Genomic DNA, 17,215 nt, shown 5'->3' with positions numbered 1-17,215 from the left:
CAGATATTACAAGAATATTTGTAAGAAAATAACAATGCACTGAAATATCGCAATGTTTCATGTTCAGATATTGTATTGATTATATATATATATATATATATATATATATATATATATATACACACACATACACACACACACACACACAGACACACACACACACACACACATATATATGTGTATATATACATATATATATAAATACATATAAAAGTATATATATATATATATAAATAAATACATATACATATATATATATATATAGAGAGAGAGAGAGAGAGAGAGAGAGAGAGAGTGAGAGAGAGAGAGAGAGAGAGAGAGAGAGAGAGAGAGAGAGAGAGAGAGAGAGAGAGAGAGCGATAGAGAGAGAGCAATGAAGAGAGAGAGGGAGGTTCCAGTGCATTATTGTACGTAAGTCTTTATGACTGAAATATAAAAAAGCAACATGTACAAAATCCTGCAAGCCCCATGGAAAGCACCTTTGGACCTTTTCATCTCACAAAAAATTTCAATTTTATGTGTTTTATTATTATTTTTTTTTAGAAATAAATGCATTATTTCTGATTTCTAATGGGATTCTGATTCTTCAACACATACATTTTCAGTAGGTTACAAACTTTAACTGTTAGCAGTTTGACAATAATTGAGTTGATTGGAACATCTTTTTCCCCTAGAAATGAATGCATTCTGTTGAAGATCAGACTCTTAAATGTACACCAAATATTGTTAAAGGTTTAGGTTTTTTTCTGTCACCAACATTAACTCAACATTGAAAGAATATCAGTTTAACATTTTCCTAATTCATTTGACTAGATATAAAACTATTAAAGTTTGAGGTATTGAAATCTGGATTAGCCGATACAAAATGTGCACTTAGTCATTTGAAAAGCTGTCACAATAATCTCAGAGCTGCTAAATCAAGTGAGCAACAATTCCCAATGAAACAGTAAAAGTGCTGAAAAGTGACACATGAAGTGGCCAATACCAGAATGCATTTGGAGCCAATTTACTGGTGTTCCTGTGATTGCAAAAGACGGACTTGTGCTGGGATTTTTCAGTTTGTGCTGTTGGAATCACTCTTGATTAAACTGTGAAATACAACTTTGGCCTTAGAGCAGCATGTTTTCTCTCAGCAATTTTGTTTTGCAACTGTTTTGTTGAGCGGAATATGCAACACACACACACACACACACACACACACACACACACACACACACACACACACACACACACACACACACACACACACACACACACACACACACACACACACACACACACACACACACACAATCATAAATGTACATAGTAGTAGTCTGGGTTTGGTGACATTGCTAGTGCACATTTTTTGTTAATTAGTTTCCATTTGGTAAAGACCATTTATTCAGAAAAGAACGATAAAATTAACTGTTGAGTCAAAGGAGAAAACAAATATTACAAAGAAGAGAAGGTCTGAGGTTTCAACTTTTCTGAACTTACAGTGCAGCTCTGAGGGATTCCAGATAGTTTCACAGCAATACACACCTTAAGAAATGTGATCAAAACGTGTTGCACGTGGACCAAATCACCACTGACCCTAAAAGCCCTCAAGAGGGCTAATTTGAGGGTTGAATTTTTACCAACACTCCCATTATGATTTTGCTGTTCGAATTGGAAAAACTTCTCAAATGAGGACCAAAGCTTCTTCAAGGAAGCTACAAAAGTCCCGAATGACTGAGAACCTTCACCATAATCACCAACGAGCATTATGGCATTCATTCTTTGTCATGTACGGTATTTTACAAAACTGAAAACAGTCGAATCACATCAAAACAGAGAGACGACCTTAGCTGGTAGTGGTTGGAATAATGATCTTTGAGTCTAGTTGTATTGTATTATTTTTGTTTACCAGGGTTTTACACCCCACATGTGAGCATCTCCTAACTTCTGTGAAACGTAGTATGAAACTATTTGTAGGGATGCACCGATATGCAGTTTTTGGGCCAAAATCGATATCAAATATTAGTGTCACTGTTAAGGCCATTAACTGATGGTTGCCTATGCCGATTTACGCTTCTGAAATCAGCAAATTTTGTATAGACTGAAATTAAGCAAGCAGAATTTTTGAATGTTTTGCTATTTTTCTATAAAGTGGAATTTGCAATAAGTCATTTACACGCGCCACACACATTTATGCTTCTGAGATGATTACCATCACTGTCACAGGACCAAACAATTACACAACATCATCCCCCTTACCCTATGAAACAGATACACAAACAGAAACAAGATGGAAAAAATATTGGTTGTGTCAACTCATTCACTGCCAATGACGATTAAAGTCGTCATTTGCATTTCTTTCACTGTGTGGGCATCGTAACGATGAGAACAAACATCTCAGGTCTAAAGCCGATCTTCATCCACATATGTCACATGTCACATGATCAGGAAGCAGAAAATCCATGTGTTAGGAGATAGTTTTGGGCCTCTGTTGTAAAAAAAAGTGAGGCGCGAACCAGAAAAGCTTCTGCCGATTGAAATAACGGATAATGTTTGAAATGCGCGGATTGTTTCTGATGTAAGGGTTGAGTCTCCGCTTTGTTGTGGTTGTTTGGGCGTCGTCATCATCCTAGCGTGCAACGTTCTATGACTCTTAAAAAAAAGTAAAAACAGTGAGAAACACTGGCAGCGAAGGGCTTTACCGATCAGGAAACGGCTGGCAGCGAATAAGTTAATATCGGCCCAATTTTACTTATCGGACCGATACCGATATGTTACAAAATGGCCGATACCGATATTGCTGCTGATATGTTGTGCATCCCTAGCAATTAGCCCAAAATCTAGTGGATGGGTAAGTTTCTGCTGGGCATGAAGCATCTCGTTTTGAAGCTTTCCAGAATTGTAGGGACGCATTTCTTGAGCTTTAAGTCTACTTTTTTACATGATAAGCTTCCAGAACGCGTCAAGCTCAGCATTTGATATCAGGCCAGACAGGAAGTAAAACATAAAAGCTGTGTACAACATCCTGCAACTTTCAACTCAAAAGTCATGGGCAGATTTCCAGTTGTCTAACCGGTAAAATAAAAGTACGTCATTAGCTGTGAAGCCTCTGTAGCCGAGGTAAACAGAACAAAAACTAAACCACAGACCTTTTTGGATACATGCCGCCATCTTTCTCCTTGCTCGTTATCGCGTGAACTGCTGAAATGATGCATGATCACAATTTCCTGGTGATTTTGTGACCTCACCGGACCAGCAGCGTGGGACGCTTTTGCTGCCGTTCCACGTCTGAAACGCACGTGGTAAAGGGAGCTCACGAGTAAAACGCGTCTATTGTGTGACATGCCGCTTACTCATCCAGTGTAAAGCTGGGGTAAGTTGGTAGAAGCCTTTGATTTTGGCTAACCTACTTAAATTATAATTACTCAACTTAACAAAAGTTTGATTTATATAGTACATTCAAGAGATGTTCATGACAGGTTAGGGTAAGGGTCATGAACATCTGCTGTGCTTCCCAGAAGTCCATTTCTGTACTCAGACTCTCTCAGGACAGATAAGGGCTATTACAAATGTCCTCGACTCCAGTTAGAACCCTTCTGCTGAGGCTTTTTTGGCCTCAAATAGAATTTACTCAACAATGTTTTTCTGCTGGCAGTTGGATTGCTATAACAAACAACGTCACTGCCTCCTGGTGGGTGCACTTGTGGGTGTCCACCTCCAGATGAACTGGCTGCAGCTGAAAACTAGCTGAGTGAACTTAGCGTAGATCCCCTCCTAATGTCAACTCTGAAAGAGTAAAAATTCTGACTTAGTTTGCGTTTATATTCAACTCAAGCTACGACGAAGAGCAACACTAAACTTCAGCAAAATGGCCGGAACTGAATTATTCGCTGGCTTTTTTTCAACCTCATGATCGACAAAAAGTTAGTTAATTAGCTATAACATCACAAGATACCTTTTCTCTCCGGTTAGGAGTCTACAGCTCCTGCAAGACGTTCCTAGATACTGTAATTGCCACAAATAGTCACATTTGCTTGTTTGATCAAATGGAAATTTCTGATTCAGATGTGTCACCATGACCCAAAACGCTGTAATATTCTCATCACAAGCCTTTCAGGACTCAGAAACCATTTCTGTGTATTACCTCTGCTGGCTGCAGATTCACCACCCAGCGAGGTCATCGTTAACTGGTATTGATCAATAAAGTTATGAGTCCTCCAGAGATACATTTATGTGCTGTAAAGCAGAAATAATTTTACTTATTACCTTTTAATGAAGCCCAGCTTAATTTCCCCACGTAGGATTTAGTTATTTATGTTCTGCATTCTCGTGCTATTCCCATACCATAAGCAAAACTAATTTAAGAGAAATGAGTGAGAGATTTCCCCTTACAGCACATCAGATTGATGTGCTGCTTCAGCAAAATTCTTGATACCTCTGGGCCTCTGCGACCCGCCTTCTGACACCCGACATCCGCCTTTGATTCGGCTCTGACAGCCGCAGCAGACATGCAGCACTTTGAACATGTCAGAGCGCAGCGCTGCACATATCTGGCCTCTTGCTAAACTTTGTGAGGATTTACTCAAATACAAAGTGTGGTGCAGCTGAGGTCACGGCGACAACATGCCCATTATTTGGTGCTTTTTTGTCCAGGAAGTAAAATGCTTGAGTTCCGTTTGAAAAGAGAAGTACAATATCTCCTCCAGGCTGCTCGAAGCTAGCTTTATTTTTAGCAATCTTTTGGAAAGCAGCGATGTGTATAAATCAACATTAGGTCTGTCGGGTCTCAGTAATGACAGCGTTGACTAAGGCTGACCGGTCATCAGATTGGTGTGTGGCTGTCTTCTTTGTAAACTGCTGAGGACAGCAGAAAAAGGAAAAGAGCCCACAGAGAGAGAAGGAAGAGTAGAACAAAGGCAGAGCACGAACGCTACAAAGAGGAACTGAAGGACGGAGTAAGCGAGAGGAAGATGAGCAGAGAAAAGAGGCATCAGCGTTTTTGCTTGTGTTAAATCATTATAGAAAATTCCTGCAACGTAGTGCTGGGTTAGGCACGGAACAAATATTTAACCAGTTCTGTACACTGAGCTTCACCATGTCCTAATAGATGAACCCCTCTCGGGTTTAGAGGTCAGGCCTGCAGGACAGAATGGATGACTCATGCTGCTGCTATCCCATGACGAATATCTCAACAGCAGGACTTTACACTGCAAGGCGGCAAAGTTTTGGATTTGGGAGCTTAGTTTCTTTTTGAGAGAGAGAGACAGAGTTGTCACTGAGTGCTTACTCTCCCGGGAGCTTTGCAATAACAGCCGGTGATTCATAATGAAACAACTCACCATCTCTTGAATCTGCATCCGCAGTTTGGTTCTAAGGCTACACGCCTCATTTCCAGGAGCTAGAAGTGAGTCACATCTAGGGCTGGGCAATAAATCGAAAATGTATCGTTATCGAAATTTCTGACTCTTGTCAAGATAATTTTCCTCATGTCAATAAATTTGATAATAAAAAATGAAAAGAAGTGTGTAGGTTGGCAACATTCATGTCCCTTTAAGAAGCTGTACCATCTTGAGTCACGTAAAAATGTGACTCAGTGTAATACATGTGACAGCCCTTTCTAGTGGACAACTTTTGTTTCTGCGCATGCCTGTAGTTATCGCCCATTTAGCGTTATCGAGGTGAAATCCTCAATATATTGTGATATTGATTTTAGGCCATATCGCCCCGCCCTAATCACATCACATCTGAGCTTCAAACGGCAGGTTTCGGAGTCTTATTTCCTGATATTTGGAAATCTCGCTGTGGATTGGATAACAGCAAACCAACTCTACCACTGACTTGCAACGTTGTTGTTTTATCTCCACAAATAACACAAGCCTGGAGGAGTTCTGCCGTGTGGTGAGGTTGCTAATGCTTACAGTTAGCTTCTACTGACTGAGACATTCTCTGCTCTTTCCTGGACACTAAATCAACAGCAGCCTTTCCCGTCATGAGTCAACATGGATGAGTCCATGAATGTAAAGTGACAGTGTGACGTAGATCTATCAGGATTTTCAAATCCTAGAGTTTCACCGTCTATTTTTATCAAAAGTTATTCCAGGAGATAGGTGTAGGAGACTATTTTCACGTTCAGCCTGCATGAAAAACTCAAAGTGACTGACTGTTATCAGAAAAGTTTTTAAAAATGGGTTTCAGTATTCCCCACCTTTAAACAGAAGAGAATTTTCCACATTCCCTGCAGTTCTTCCTGTCTTTTCTTGTTCCCATTGTGTTTATTGCTGTGGTTTTGTCATCAGATGAAAATGACCTGCCTCTGACCACATCATCAGTTTGAATGGTTAAGTGAAAAAGACACAAAGTCTTAAATTTAGTCTGCAAAGAAAATGAAACCGGGAACCTGCTCAACAAATTCAAGACAACCACTTATTAAATTTTTTTTCATTTTCTTTTTAATCTCCACTGTAGCTATACAATGTTAGAATATTGTCAAGAGGTATGAAAACAATGTTTTCAGCTAATTAATTTTTTTAATTTACTACTGCAGCTTTAAGGTTATTGTCTAAAATTCTCATGAAACCAATTCTTGCTCTAAACCAGATAAAGTATCAGGATTAGTGCCTTCAGAAACTTGTCATATCCAGTCCCATACATATCTACTGCCCCCTGGTGGAGGGCCGTCAGGTGGGAAGGGCCATTTTATTTTTCTTAATAAAACACATTATTCTTGTATTTTATATTAACATCAGACTAAATCGGTGTTTCTCAATTAGAGGGGTTTCTCCGTGAAGTTTGGTTTCCTCCCACAGACCAAAAACATGCATGTTAGGTTGAGGTGACGGTGGTTCAGGGGTCAGGCGTTTACCTTGTAAAAGGTGGGTTGTCAGTTTGACAGTCGTTAATCCTCCTTGTCTGCTGGTGGTGGTCAGAGGGACCGGTGGTGTCTGTATATAAGCAGCCTCTCCTCTGTCAGTGTGTCCCAGGGCAGCTGTGGCTACAATGTAGCTCATTACCATCAGTGAGCGCTTAACCTTGTTTAAAACATCATAAAGTGGCTGCAGAAATAATCCTGCAACCCTACGTAAAACTACAACAGTCCCAAGAAATTTGCATGGAAGCAAAGAAAGAACAGAAGTAAGAATCTCAAACCCAAGAAAAATGACATCAACATGCAAACAGAAATCCTCTAAACTAACCATGGAGGTGCAAAGCAGAACGCATCATATATGCATGGTGTATTTTCTTTTTCCCTCCATGTTGTTTCAGTTTGAAAACGAGCAGAGATGAAAGCTCAGCAGAGATTTCAGTTGTGACTCTTGAATGCACCTCACACACACTTGGCCCTGGGCTTCTGTCCACCTCACTGATTCATCCTGTTGTAGTTTTTATCGTAAGTCCCGTGTGTGTGTGTGTGTGTGTGTGTGTGTGTGTGTGTGTGTGTGTGTGTGTGCGCGCGCGCATGTGTCACGGTGAGATAAAACAACAACCTATTTGCTCGATTCACCTCCAAAACTGAAGGATCATCCCATTACTCCCCTTTTACCACAGCAGGATTATTTCCTGTTTTCTGCTCTAAGCAGGAACAAGACACTGTGCAGCATCGTGAGTGGGGGAGAATATGTGAAATGATGATGCAGAAATGTAATCGGCTATGGCATGCTGTACATGTGCACTCTGAGCCTTGAGGTTTTCTTCCGATTCATGAAGGGAGAGAGCGAGCAGAGCCTGAGTCAGCCATGATCCGTTTCCTTTATCAAAGGCTTGATTCAAAGAAAAAGAGTCAGCGCAGAGGGTTAGTGGACACCGCCGGGGCATGAAGTGTCAGCAGGCTGCCACTCCAGTGTGTTCTGGGTCAGATAAACAACAGTTTTATCTCCTCTTGTCTCGGGAGTGTGTGTGAGCACACTCTAGCCTTGTAGTGCAGCCTCCAGATGTTGGAAGTATGAATTTGGCTTTTTGCTGGTGAAAGAGAATCGAGCCATCAGGGGAATGTGATCTGATTCACTCACACAGCGGAGAAATATTTCCCAAAGGGTTTAGTTTGAAATCCAATCAATTCAATTAAAAGTTGAACCATTTGGACACGAGGAAATATAATCAGGATGCAACTGGAGGGCCTGTTTGTCTTTTTTAATTTAAAAGTAGAACAAATCCGCCATGTTGACAATTGTTTTTTAAACTGATGACAGAAAAGCACATGCCAGATTACATAACAGAAAAAAATATGCTTTTTGCTTTATTAACTTAACTCTTTTATCTATAACTCAATTAAAGAAATACAGAAAATATGAGGTCATAAAGGATCTTTTGGTTAATGGTAATCTCTCTGCCTCTGCTTTTCTTTTTTAATAAATCTACAGACATTTTAAAAAATTCTGTGGTTTTATGTCAATATGGGGTGCTGTGCAGTGGCGGCTGGTGAAAAATATTTTTGGTGGGGCTGTGCTATTTTTTTTTAAACAAACTTGTGCTTTCTGAGCTTTGTGCACAACTTCACTATTTCCTGAATTAAGCACAGCTCTTTTATTTCCTGTCTTACATCATTGGACAAACTGATTAATCCAGGTGTGTCTGACTATTGGCAAACTGCCTTGCGGACCAAGGTTGAAAAATACTGCATTAAATTGCACATAAAATAACATGACCATAAATGGTAAATAGACAATGCAAGAGGCAAGTAACAAAAACATTTTGTTTAATTTCAACATTTGAGTGAACACGAAAAATTATGAGCAGGTCACTGTTACAGTAATGGTAGTAAACACCACTTAGACAAAATGCCAGAAATTTACACTGTTAGGACTTATGGAAAGTGGAAACACTTTCATAGGAAATAATGTCATCAGTATCCTCTTACAAATGTCATATTTCCCACTTTTTGGGACAATAAAACACTTCTGGTTCTCAATGAGATGTTTTTACTTCAAATGTAAAAACATCTCATTGAGAATCAGAAATGTTTTATTGTCCCAAAAGCTGGGAAATTTGTTTGCTGCAGCAGAAGTGTAACAAGTAAAATGGAATCAGATTGATGTATGTACAAATTTACTTGAAATACACATTTACATGATTAAATATGTATAATAGGTATGTGTGTTGAAATGAGTTTTTACAGTTATTGCACATTAAACAATGTACATGTTATTAAACAAATGTCCCGGTTTGTGGGACAACCAAGGATTTCTGATTCTGATTGTCTCGTTTACAGAAATGTAATGTACAGCTTACCTCTGCACCCAGCTGCTGTTCTCCCTGTCCAAACGTCCTCCGTTTCTTTGTTGGCTGCTGCACTGATGCGCTGCATTCCTCGGTCAGAGAATGAATGGAGTCCCCAATGAGACACAAGTTCCACATCCACCTTCTGTGGATCCCAGCCGTTTTGAATAACAAACACGGAAAGCAAAATAATGCATTAGCGTGATTGCATCCAGCTAGCCACTGCTTCCTGGTGTACCAATTTTGGGAGAAGCGTCGTGTGTACAGTTTACCCTTCTCCTTGTCCTGCTGGCTTATCTTTACGTCGGGCTGATCTGGTCCAAGCTCTTTGACATTAAGTTTTTCCACCATAGTTCTCCTCTCGAACGGATACTGGAGAAGAGACCGAACTGAATTCAGTGGCTGCTGAGATCCGGTATCCATGTTGTAGGCGCATTGGCGTCCATGTCTACGTCTGCGTCACGACCGTCACGAGTCATGACCAAAAACGTGCTGGAGTCGAGACTCTCCGAGTTCTACCGAACACCAACGAAAGCCTTGGCGGTAGCTCTATCGTCCATCATGCTTCTGAAACGTTCTGAAACAACGTCGACGCTGATTGGATACATTCCCATTCCTACCCTTTGATTTTCTTGTCAGCAATTGGACAACTGGTCCCGTCTTGTTTGGGCGATTGAAAAACAGCACACAGCCTCCACCGCTCGGCAGAGACCAATATATATATATATATATATATATATATATATATATATATATATATATATATATATATATATATATATATATATATATATATATATTTATATATATATATATGTATGATTTATTTTTGTTACAAAACACACAATTAACTTAGAATGTGATTATTGTTAATTTTATTTATTTATTTTGTAAAATAAAAATTAAAAACACAGGGGAAACTGGGAGGGCGGCGCCCTATCGCCCTCTACTGGCCAGCCGCCACTGGTGCTGTGTGTGCATTAATGATGATTTTATCATATGGCTGCAATATAACAAAGAGCAAAAAGACTGACGGGGGTCTGAATACTTTCTGTACCCACTGTAACTACCAGACTGTCATTTATATTGCCCTGTAACGTAGCCCTATAAATACTTTCATATGTACTGTGTCTTAACAGGGGCACACAACGCGTATCTCTGGATCAAGTTACAGCATATGAATGAGTACAAGAAACCTTTTACCATGTACTTACAAGGTACTAACATACAGAGGCTCTTATGGAATAGGGACAGGGTACTTTGTAATTACAGAAATACCTAATGGGTAGGTACAGGTTACTTACAGCTTGGGCGGGGCTGTTCTATGAGGTAGCTCATTACCCAGTACTTTCCAGGTACTTATGAAATAGTTACGTGGTACTTACAGTGATATATACAGGGTATCTATAGGATGCTGACTGTAGTAGTAAGTGGTGTATTTCTCTATATTAACTGGGTATATACAAAGGTACTAAAGGGGTACTCTCAAGAGAATGCACAGGGTACCAATAGGGGTAAATACTGGACACACATAGGGTGTAGGGTTCATAGGGACTTGGCACTTTGTAATTACATTCATACTTATGGAGTAATTACCTGGTGTGTACTGGGTATATACACTGTTACTTACAGATTACCAACTAACTGGGACTGGGGTGTATTTAACTGTTTCCTGGTACTCAGTTCTTAAGGCATGTCTTTGTCTCGTCACTGTTTATTTCTGAGTTTTTCATCGAAGGTTTCCTCCTGTTCTCCCCGCTGTGACACAAAATGCGGAGAAACAGATGGACTGCAGCTGCTTCATTAGAAAAGTCTTCATTCTTCCAAACATATGTTCATATTAAGTTGGTTATTTTAGTGATATTGTGATTATTGTGTATTTTTGCTATTTTTAAAATAGGAAAATCATGTTTAAGAATTTAGCCAGCAGGGAATGTACATGTTTTATGTCTCAGAACATCAGTTCTGGGAGACCCATATAAGCATCTTTACGACTGTGTTTTCTGTGATTACCTGGGTTTCAGTTACAACCTTCTTTTGTCCTTTTCAGCTGATCTTTAGAGACAGAGATTACATTAAAATATATTTCTGTTCTTCTTGAGTTGACTGTAGTTGAATGTTTCTGTCGGTCTGTCAGCAGATCTCAGAACAGATTTATGCTCGTTTTGGTGGGCTGAGGCGCCACAGGCCAAGAAACAGTTGATTAGACTGAGGCGGCAGGTCAGAACTGGTTCAATTAGACAATTTTCATTTTTAACAGAGAGCAGAGGAAAGTTTAATTTGAAACTTTAAAAGTTCAGTTTATAGAGTCACAAAGGCACATTTTACAAAATATATTTAATTAATGAACTCAAGTGTTAGGAACTAGAAAACCTTTTTTCTTTATGCATGCATGTTTTTTTTCTTTTTGGTCCTGTTTTTGTGAGAAAGCAGGGCCTTTTCACTGGACTTTCTAGTAAAACTGAAACTTTTATTAAACTGAATTAAAAGATTTAGCTTTCTTTTTGGTTATAAAGACAGGAACATGTTTGGTTTGAAATAAAAACTGAAATCAGTGGGACTCAGCAGTTTTGGGAAGGTTTTATCACGCTCTACACTACTTTAACCGTCATTCCCAGCATGCCTTGTTCACTAACCTGCCTGAATCGGTTTGAATAAACACCCGATGAGCTCCAGATTCTCTAACATCACCTGGTGCTGATTTTACCATGACAGAAACGAACCTCAGCCCTCCTTCCTAAGATCCTAGTTAACCTTGTCTTCCCTCTTCTCTCCTCATTTCCCTCTGACCTCCCCTTCTTTCCTCCTTCTATCCTTTTCCAGATGCAAGGTGTGCCGTCCCCCCCTCCTATCATCATCACCATCATCGCTCCCACGCTCACTCCTTCCACCAAGCTCCTTCCTTCAACCGTCCCTCGTACGAACGTACTTCCTTCGAACGGCCATCCTTTGACCGACCCACCTTTGACCATCCATCCTTCGACCAACCTTCCTTCAGCCGCCCATTGCACGAGCGCTCCATCTACGACCGCCATTTGCAAGAACGCCCACCCCACGAGCGCTGGAACCCTCATCTGCGTGTGAGCTACGGACATCAGTACAACATGTTGGATCAGGAAGAGGTAAATCTCTCCATTGAGGAAAGCACAGACTTGCTTTAGTCATCAAGACAATACATACACTTAAAGCCTAAAAGCAAAATCTGTCTTTTTTGCTTTTTTAGGGTTTTTTGAGCCAGAATAAACCCTGCACTGAGAAACTTTTATGGAAGCATAATTATGTAATTTTTAGGGGTATAGCGGTACTTACATTCATATTCAGATTTTTCAGTATGGAAAAGAGTCGTACTAAGTGCCCACATGAAAGTGTAATGACTTTGCACTTCAGCCAGCAACATAAGCGGCAAAGGACCCGTCCTATCCAGCCAACGTAGGCTGGAAGTGAACGGCTGTGAAATAGGACAGTCTTAGCCTGGCAAGCCAGACTAAATAAATGTATTATTTAGTCTGGCAACGCTCCATTGACGGCTCTCGGTTGTGGGGCGGGTTCTACCGTTGTCTTTCAAATGATCTCCGTATTCCACTGGACAATGAATGTGACATACTCTTGTTTCACTCTGTTGCATCATCCCACCCACCAGGCATATAGAGTGCCCTGATTGGCCCATAAAGCTCTGTGATTTGTTCACTAAGCAAATAGAGCACTATGAATTGCCCACCATTATGGACCAATCACAGCTCTTTATGTGCTTGAAACCCCTCTAGAGAGCTGTGATTGGCTAGCCAGAGTCCTGGTAGGAGCTGCGGAGGTTCCAGTGGAGCGTTCCTAGACCAAACTTTGCAAAGCAAGAATTTGGTCTAGTTCACTAGGCTAGGACAGTCTGGCATTCAGAGGTATTTCCTCCCTTGCACGTGTCATGTCACCTAGCAGCATGACAGCATGAAGAAGTTAAAACTAAACTTAGCAGTAATACGGGACCCACCATACGAGCTACCTCTGTCTCTAGTGAGACCAGAGACATTTTAACTGTCAACAGATCTGTCCTGTCTGGAGACAATGTGGACATGTTAATATAAACATGAAGGTTGAATGAACCTGATCAAGGCTATTAGCTGGATTTTTTAATGTTGTACCTAAAGAAATACAGGGTACTGTGTAATTACAGGAATACACGAACAAGTAAAATTTCTAAAAACAGCTAAACTTTTTTTTAAATATTTTTGGAAAAATTTATTATAAGTAAAGTTTTATTTGAAGTGTCATCAATGAGGTCCTGCCTCAAGTGGTGGAGTTTAAGTATCTCGGGGTCTTGTTCACGATTGAAGGAAAGATGGAGCATGAGATCGACAGGCGGATTGGCGCTGCGTCTGCAGTGATGCGGGCGTTGTACTGATCTGTCATGGTGAAGAGAGAGCTGAACTGGAAGGCAAAGCTCTCGATTTACCAGTTGATATAGTTCCAACCCTCACCTATGTTCACAGGTTTGGGTAGGGACTGAGAAAACAAGATCGCGGATACAATTGTCCAAAATGAGTTTTCTCCGCAGGGTGGCTGGCTCTCCCTTAGAAATAGGGTGAGAAGCTCAGTCATCTGGGAGGGTCTCGGAGTAGATGTGTTGCTCCTCCAAATCAAGAGGAGCCAGTTGAGGTGGCCCAGGCATTTGGTTAGGATGTCTCCTGCACGCCTCCCTGGTGAGGTTTTGCAGGTATGTCCAACCAGGTGGAGACCCAAAGGAAGACCCAGGACATGCTGGAGGGACTATGTCTCACAGCTGGCCAGGGAACACCTTAGAATTTCGCCGGAGGAGCTGCCGGGAAGAGAGAAGTCTGGGCCTCCCTGCTTAGGCTGCTGCCCTGTTACCCGACCACAGACAAGCAGAGAAAAATGGATGGATGGAGGATTAAGCTTTACCTATGTATACAAAAGGAAAATCACACTAAAGTAAAACGTGAAATTGTACATTTTGTCTTTTAATTTTTTTTGGACTGCAAGCTTTAGCCAAATATTCTAATTTTATCTGCTCCTCATTCTGGTCTAGTGTTTCTGTTGTTTTGTTGTGAAGCACTGCGTGGTTTCTACCTGAGATAGGTGCTTTGTAAATAGTTTCACCTGCTTACTTAAATTAAAACCAAACTGCGTACCATACAGGGATTTTAGGCATACCGTTACACCCCATCTAGTGTTAACGACCAAATAAAAGACAGCAAATATTATTTTTGCAGCTGAAATGCATCAAGTGAACAGAACATGTCGATTATTAAAAGTGGAAATACTTAAAATTAGAAAAATTGTTTTCAGAAGTTGTATTTTTGCTGCTTTGAAGTTTAATTGTTGTAAATTACAGACTGGTGATCGGTCTACATTTAAACTTTCATTCTGAACTCAGTTTTAATGATATTCAGCTAAACTTTCATGTGGTAGGAGAGGAAAGTCATTCACATCACAAACGTGGAGTTCAAAAAGATTGAGCAAGATCTTGCAGTATTGTGTAAAGTCAGAGTGTAATTTAAAAATCGACCAAAACAGCTTTAACTTATATAAATCTTATTTAAATGTATCTAAATCCCTAGCTTTTTTTTGTTAGCTTAAATAGCTGAGATACAGGACTGGATAGTGGCTGCAGAGTCCTTTTGCCCTCCAGCGTTGTATGTGCGCTGTTGCCCGGATGCAAACAATAACTTTTGTGACGAGAACTTCTGAAACACTTTCAGAAAATACTTTCATGAAATAGTTTCATGCTGTCTTTGTGCTATTTCAGCTCCCTTCATTTTTAACTTAATGACTGTTTAAATGAGGTCAGCAAATCAATCCCAAACTACAGTTTGTCTGGGTCACATCTGCCTCAGGCGACCATTTAGAGTTCATTCCTTTTAAAGTCTGTATTTTATTTTATTTGTTTAAGCACATCATAAACCTGCACATTTAAAGGATATGCGTTTTTTTTATATATAAAATCTGTTTTATTAAAGAGACAATGTGTCGTTTTTACCGTTAATCTCTGGAAATATCTATCGAAATGTTGTTGAAAATGAATGAAATAATGCCCAGTGTTTGAAAAATATTGGTGTTTTTATAACATAACCATAAAAATTAGGTCAAAAATACATGCGGGGTGGGTCTAAGTCTCTGGTCGACGCCATATTTCCTTCTAAGGTAGCTTGTGAGGACAAAACGCATTTCCTGGTTTGTAACAAATGGTTACAAACATTCACCATTCATAAATATTTGTGATGAAAGAGAGTCTGATGTGCTGGTCATTTTGCTGGAGGCTGCGCTCCCTGGGATTTTTGACCCTAATGGCCATCTGTTGGTATGGTCTTACTCAAACACAAAAATGCTGCTTGCTTGCAATGATTTAGGTATGTACTGCCCCCTATTGCCAGGGGAAATACACATCGTCGTTTTAAAGTATCACATCAGTTTTCTGTTCCTTTGCCCTACTGGTTGAAAGTTGAATTACAACTTTTGTAAACAACCCTGCAGCAGCCTGCTGTAGCTAGCACTACCAAAGAGCTAACACTGACATGACCCAAGTCTTACCAAATAAGCTACAAATCAAAAAGATCCACACAGTTGGACAACCAATATTGTTACTTACACATGCAGTAGCAACAAAGCCAGGTCACCATCAGCCTGTGAGTTCATAGCCTTTTTCTGAGTCCTCAAACAAGTGTAGGCCACGCCGATGTTTATTCCAGTTTTAGCGCTTTGCTTCATCTCCAAAGACATCACTCTCTTACTTTTACTTCCAGACTCCATCATGATGTGAACAGAGAAGCTAACTTCTTTTCTTCTTTTTCTTCTTCTTTTGCTTTTTATTGATGACCAACAAACAGAAAAAGCTAACTGCACAGAAAATTGATAAAAGCTGTAAGAGCGCCCCCAGAACACCTACCAGCTCCACAAAACTAAGCGCCACATCTGGCCAGCAGAGGGCTGCAGAGTGGTGTCAAATATGAAACTGGTCAATTTTCTAAACCAACAATCACTGAGATCAATGTTAAAGCTCTGGTTTCAAGTTAAAGAAAATATTTGTGTTACTTTAATTTTTTTTAAATGTGTTAATTTTTGAAGTTTTTATCAATAAAGATCTAAAATTAAACAAATTAAACGTAGCCAACCCGGTTTATACCATTTAAATGTTTTCCTTCTTTTTCTACTCCATCAAGATAAATTTTTGTTGGAACGTGTCTGTTGAGATGGACTTCACTGTTCCCTGCAGCTCTAGGTTTTACTGCTTACTATTTAGCAGACGCGGCTTAACTTTTGTGAACTTTGTGAAGCAAGTGATGCAGCCCTCCATATTCTCAGCACATCCACATTAGTTTGATGTACTAGAAACAAAACGCTTTGATGCTTTTACTCTTTTCCACCCAGTTTATTATAATTATGACTCGTGACACACCTAATAATAGCAAAGATGCAAACTTGCCTCAGTATTTTACAGTCTTTCATGACTACATGAACAAAACCTTCCCCATAACTAACTGAACAGGCCCTAGGGCTGGTTATTTTCATAGATACATTTATTTATGAAGCTATTCACTTGATGCTGCTTTCATTCAATTGACCCTGAACATGTTGCTGGCAATGTCTTACGAGTATTTTATTCCACCGCCCAGCAGCCGCTCAGTAAAACTGCTGTTAAACAAACAGGAACTATTTATTAAGTCAGAGAGAGCTCATTATGTTTGCTCTCTGTTCTCACTTACCTCTTGGAGGATTTTAAATGGACATAGCAGTGCTTTTGTGCTGATTAATGTGACTAATTGTGTGAGTTTGCGCACTCAGATCTGCTGCTGAGTAAAAATCGCATCAGGCCAGGAGAGGGTACTGTTCTTCAGCTTTTCTCTTCCAGCTCTGCATCAAAAATGACATGGTCTGGCAGAAAGATAAACTAAAAGAGTAGATAATATCCCCCCCCCCCCCCCCCCCCTGGGGAAAACACTGCAGGTATCAGTCTGTTTTTACTGACTACAATTATTTTTAACTGTAATTGTTGGGGTCAAATGATCAGTTATTG

The 17,215-nt window shown here is 40.0% G+C and overlaps 1 protein-coding gene across 4 annotated transcripts in view; it reads left to right on the top strand.

The window, feature by feature from the left end:
* syngap1b (synaptic Ras GTPase activating protein 1b) overlaps window positions 1-17,215 on the top strand; it is a 207,546-nt gene that overhangs the window by 59,640 nt on the left and 130,691 nt on the right. For all 4 annotated transcript variants that reach the window (XM_054740855.2, XM_054740854.2, XM_054740856.2 and 1 more), the window contains exon 2: window positions 12,016-12,314. In XM_054740855.2, the coding sequence (XP_054596830.2) occupies window positions 12,016-12,314 (299 nt within the window). The remainder of the gene's footprint in view (window positions 1-12,015; window positions 12,315-17,215) is intronic.

This window comes from Nothobranchius furzeri, chromosome 5, assembly GCF_043380555.1.
Source record: "Nothobranchius furzeri strain GRZ-AD chromosome 5, NfurGRZ-RIMD1, whole genome shotgun sequence".
NCBI classification, from domain to species: Eukaryota; Metazoa; Chordata; class Actinopteri; order Cyprinodontiformes; family Nothobranchiidae; genus Nothobranchius; species Nothobranchius furzeri.
Note: the sequence above shows the minus strand (reverse complement) of the source record. Positions and strands in the feature narration are given on the sequence as shown.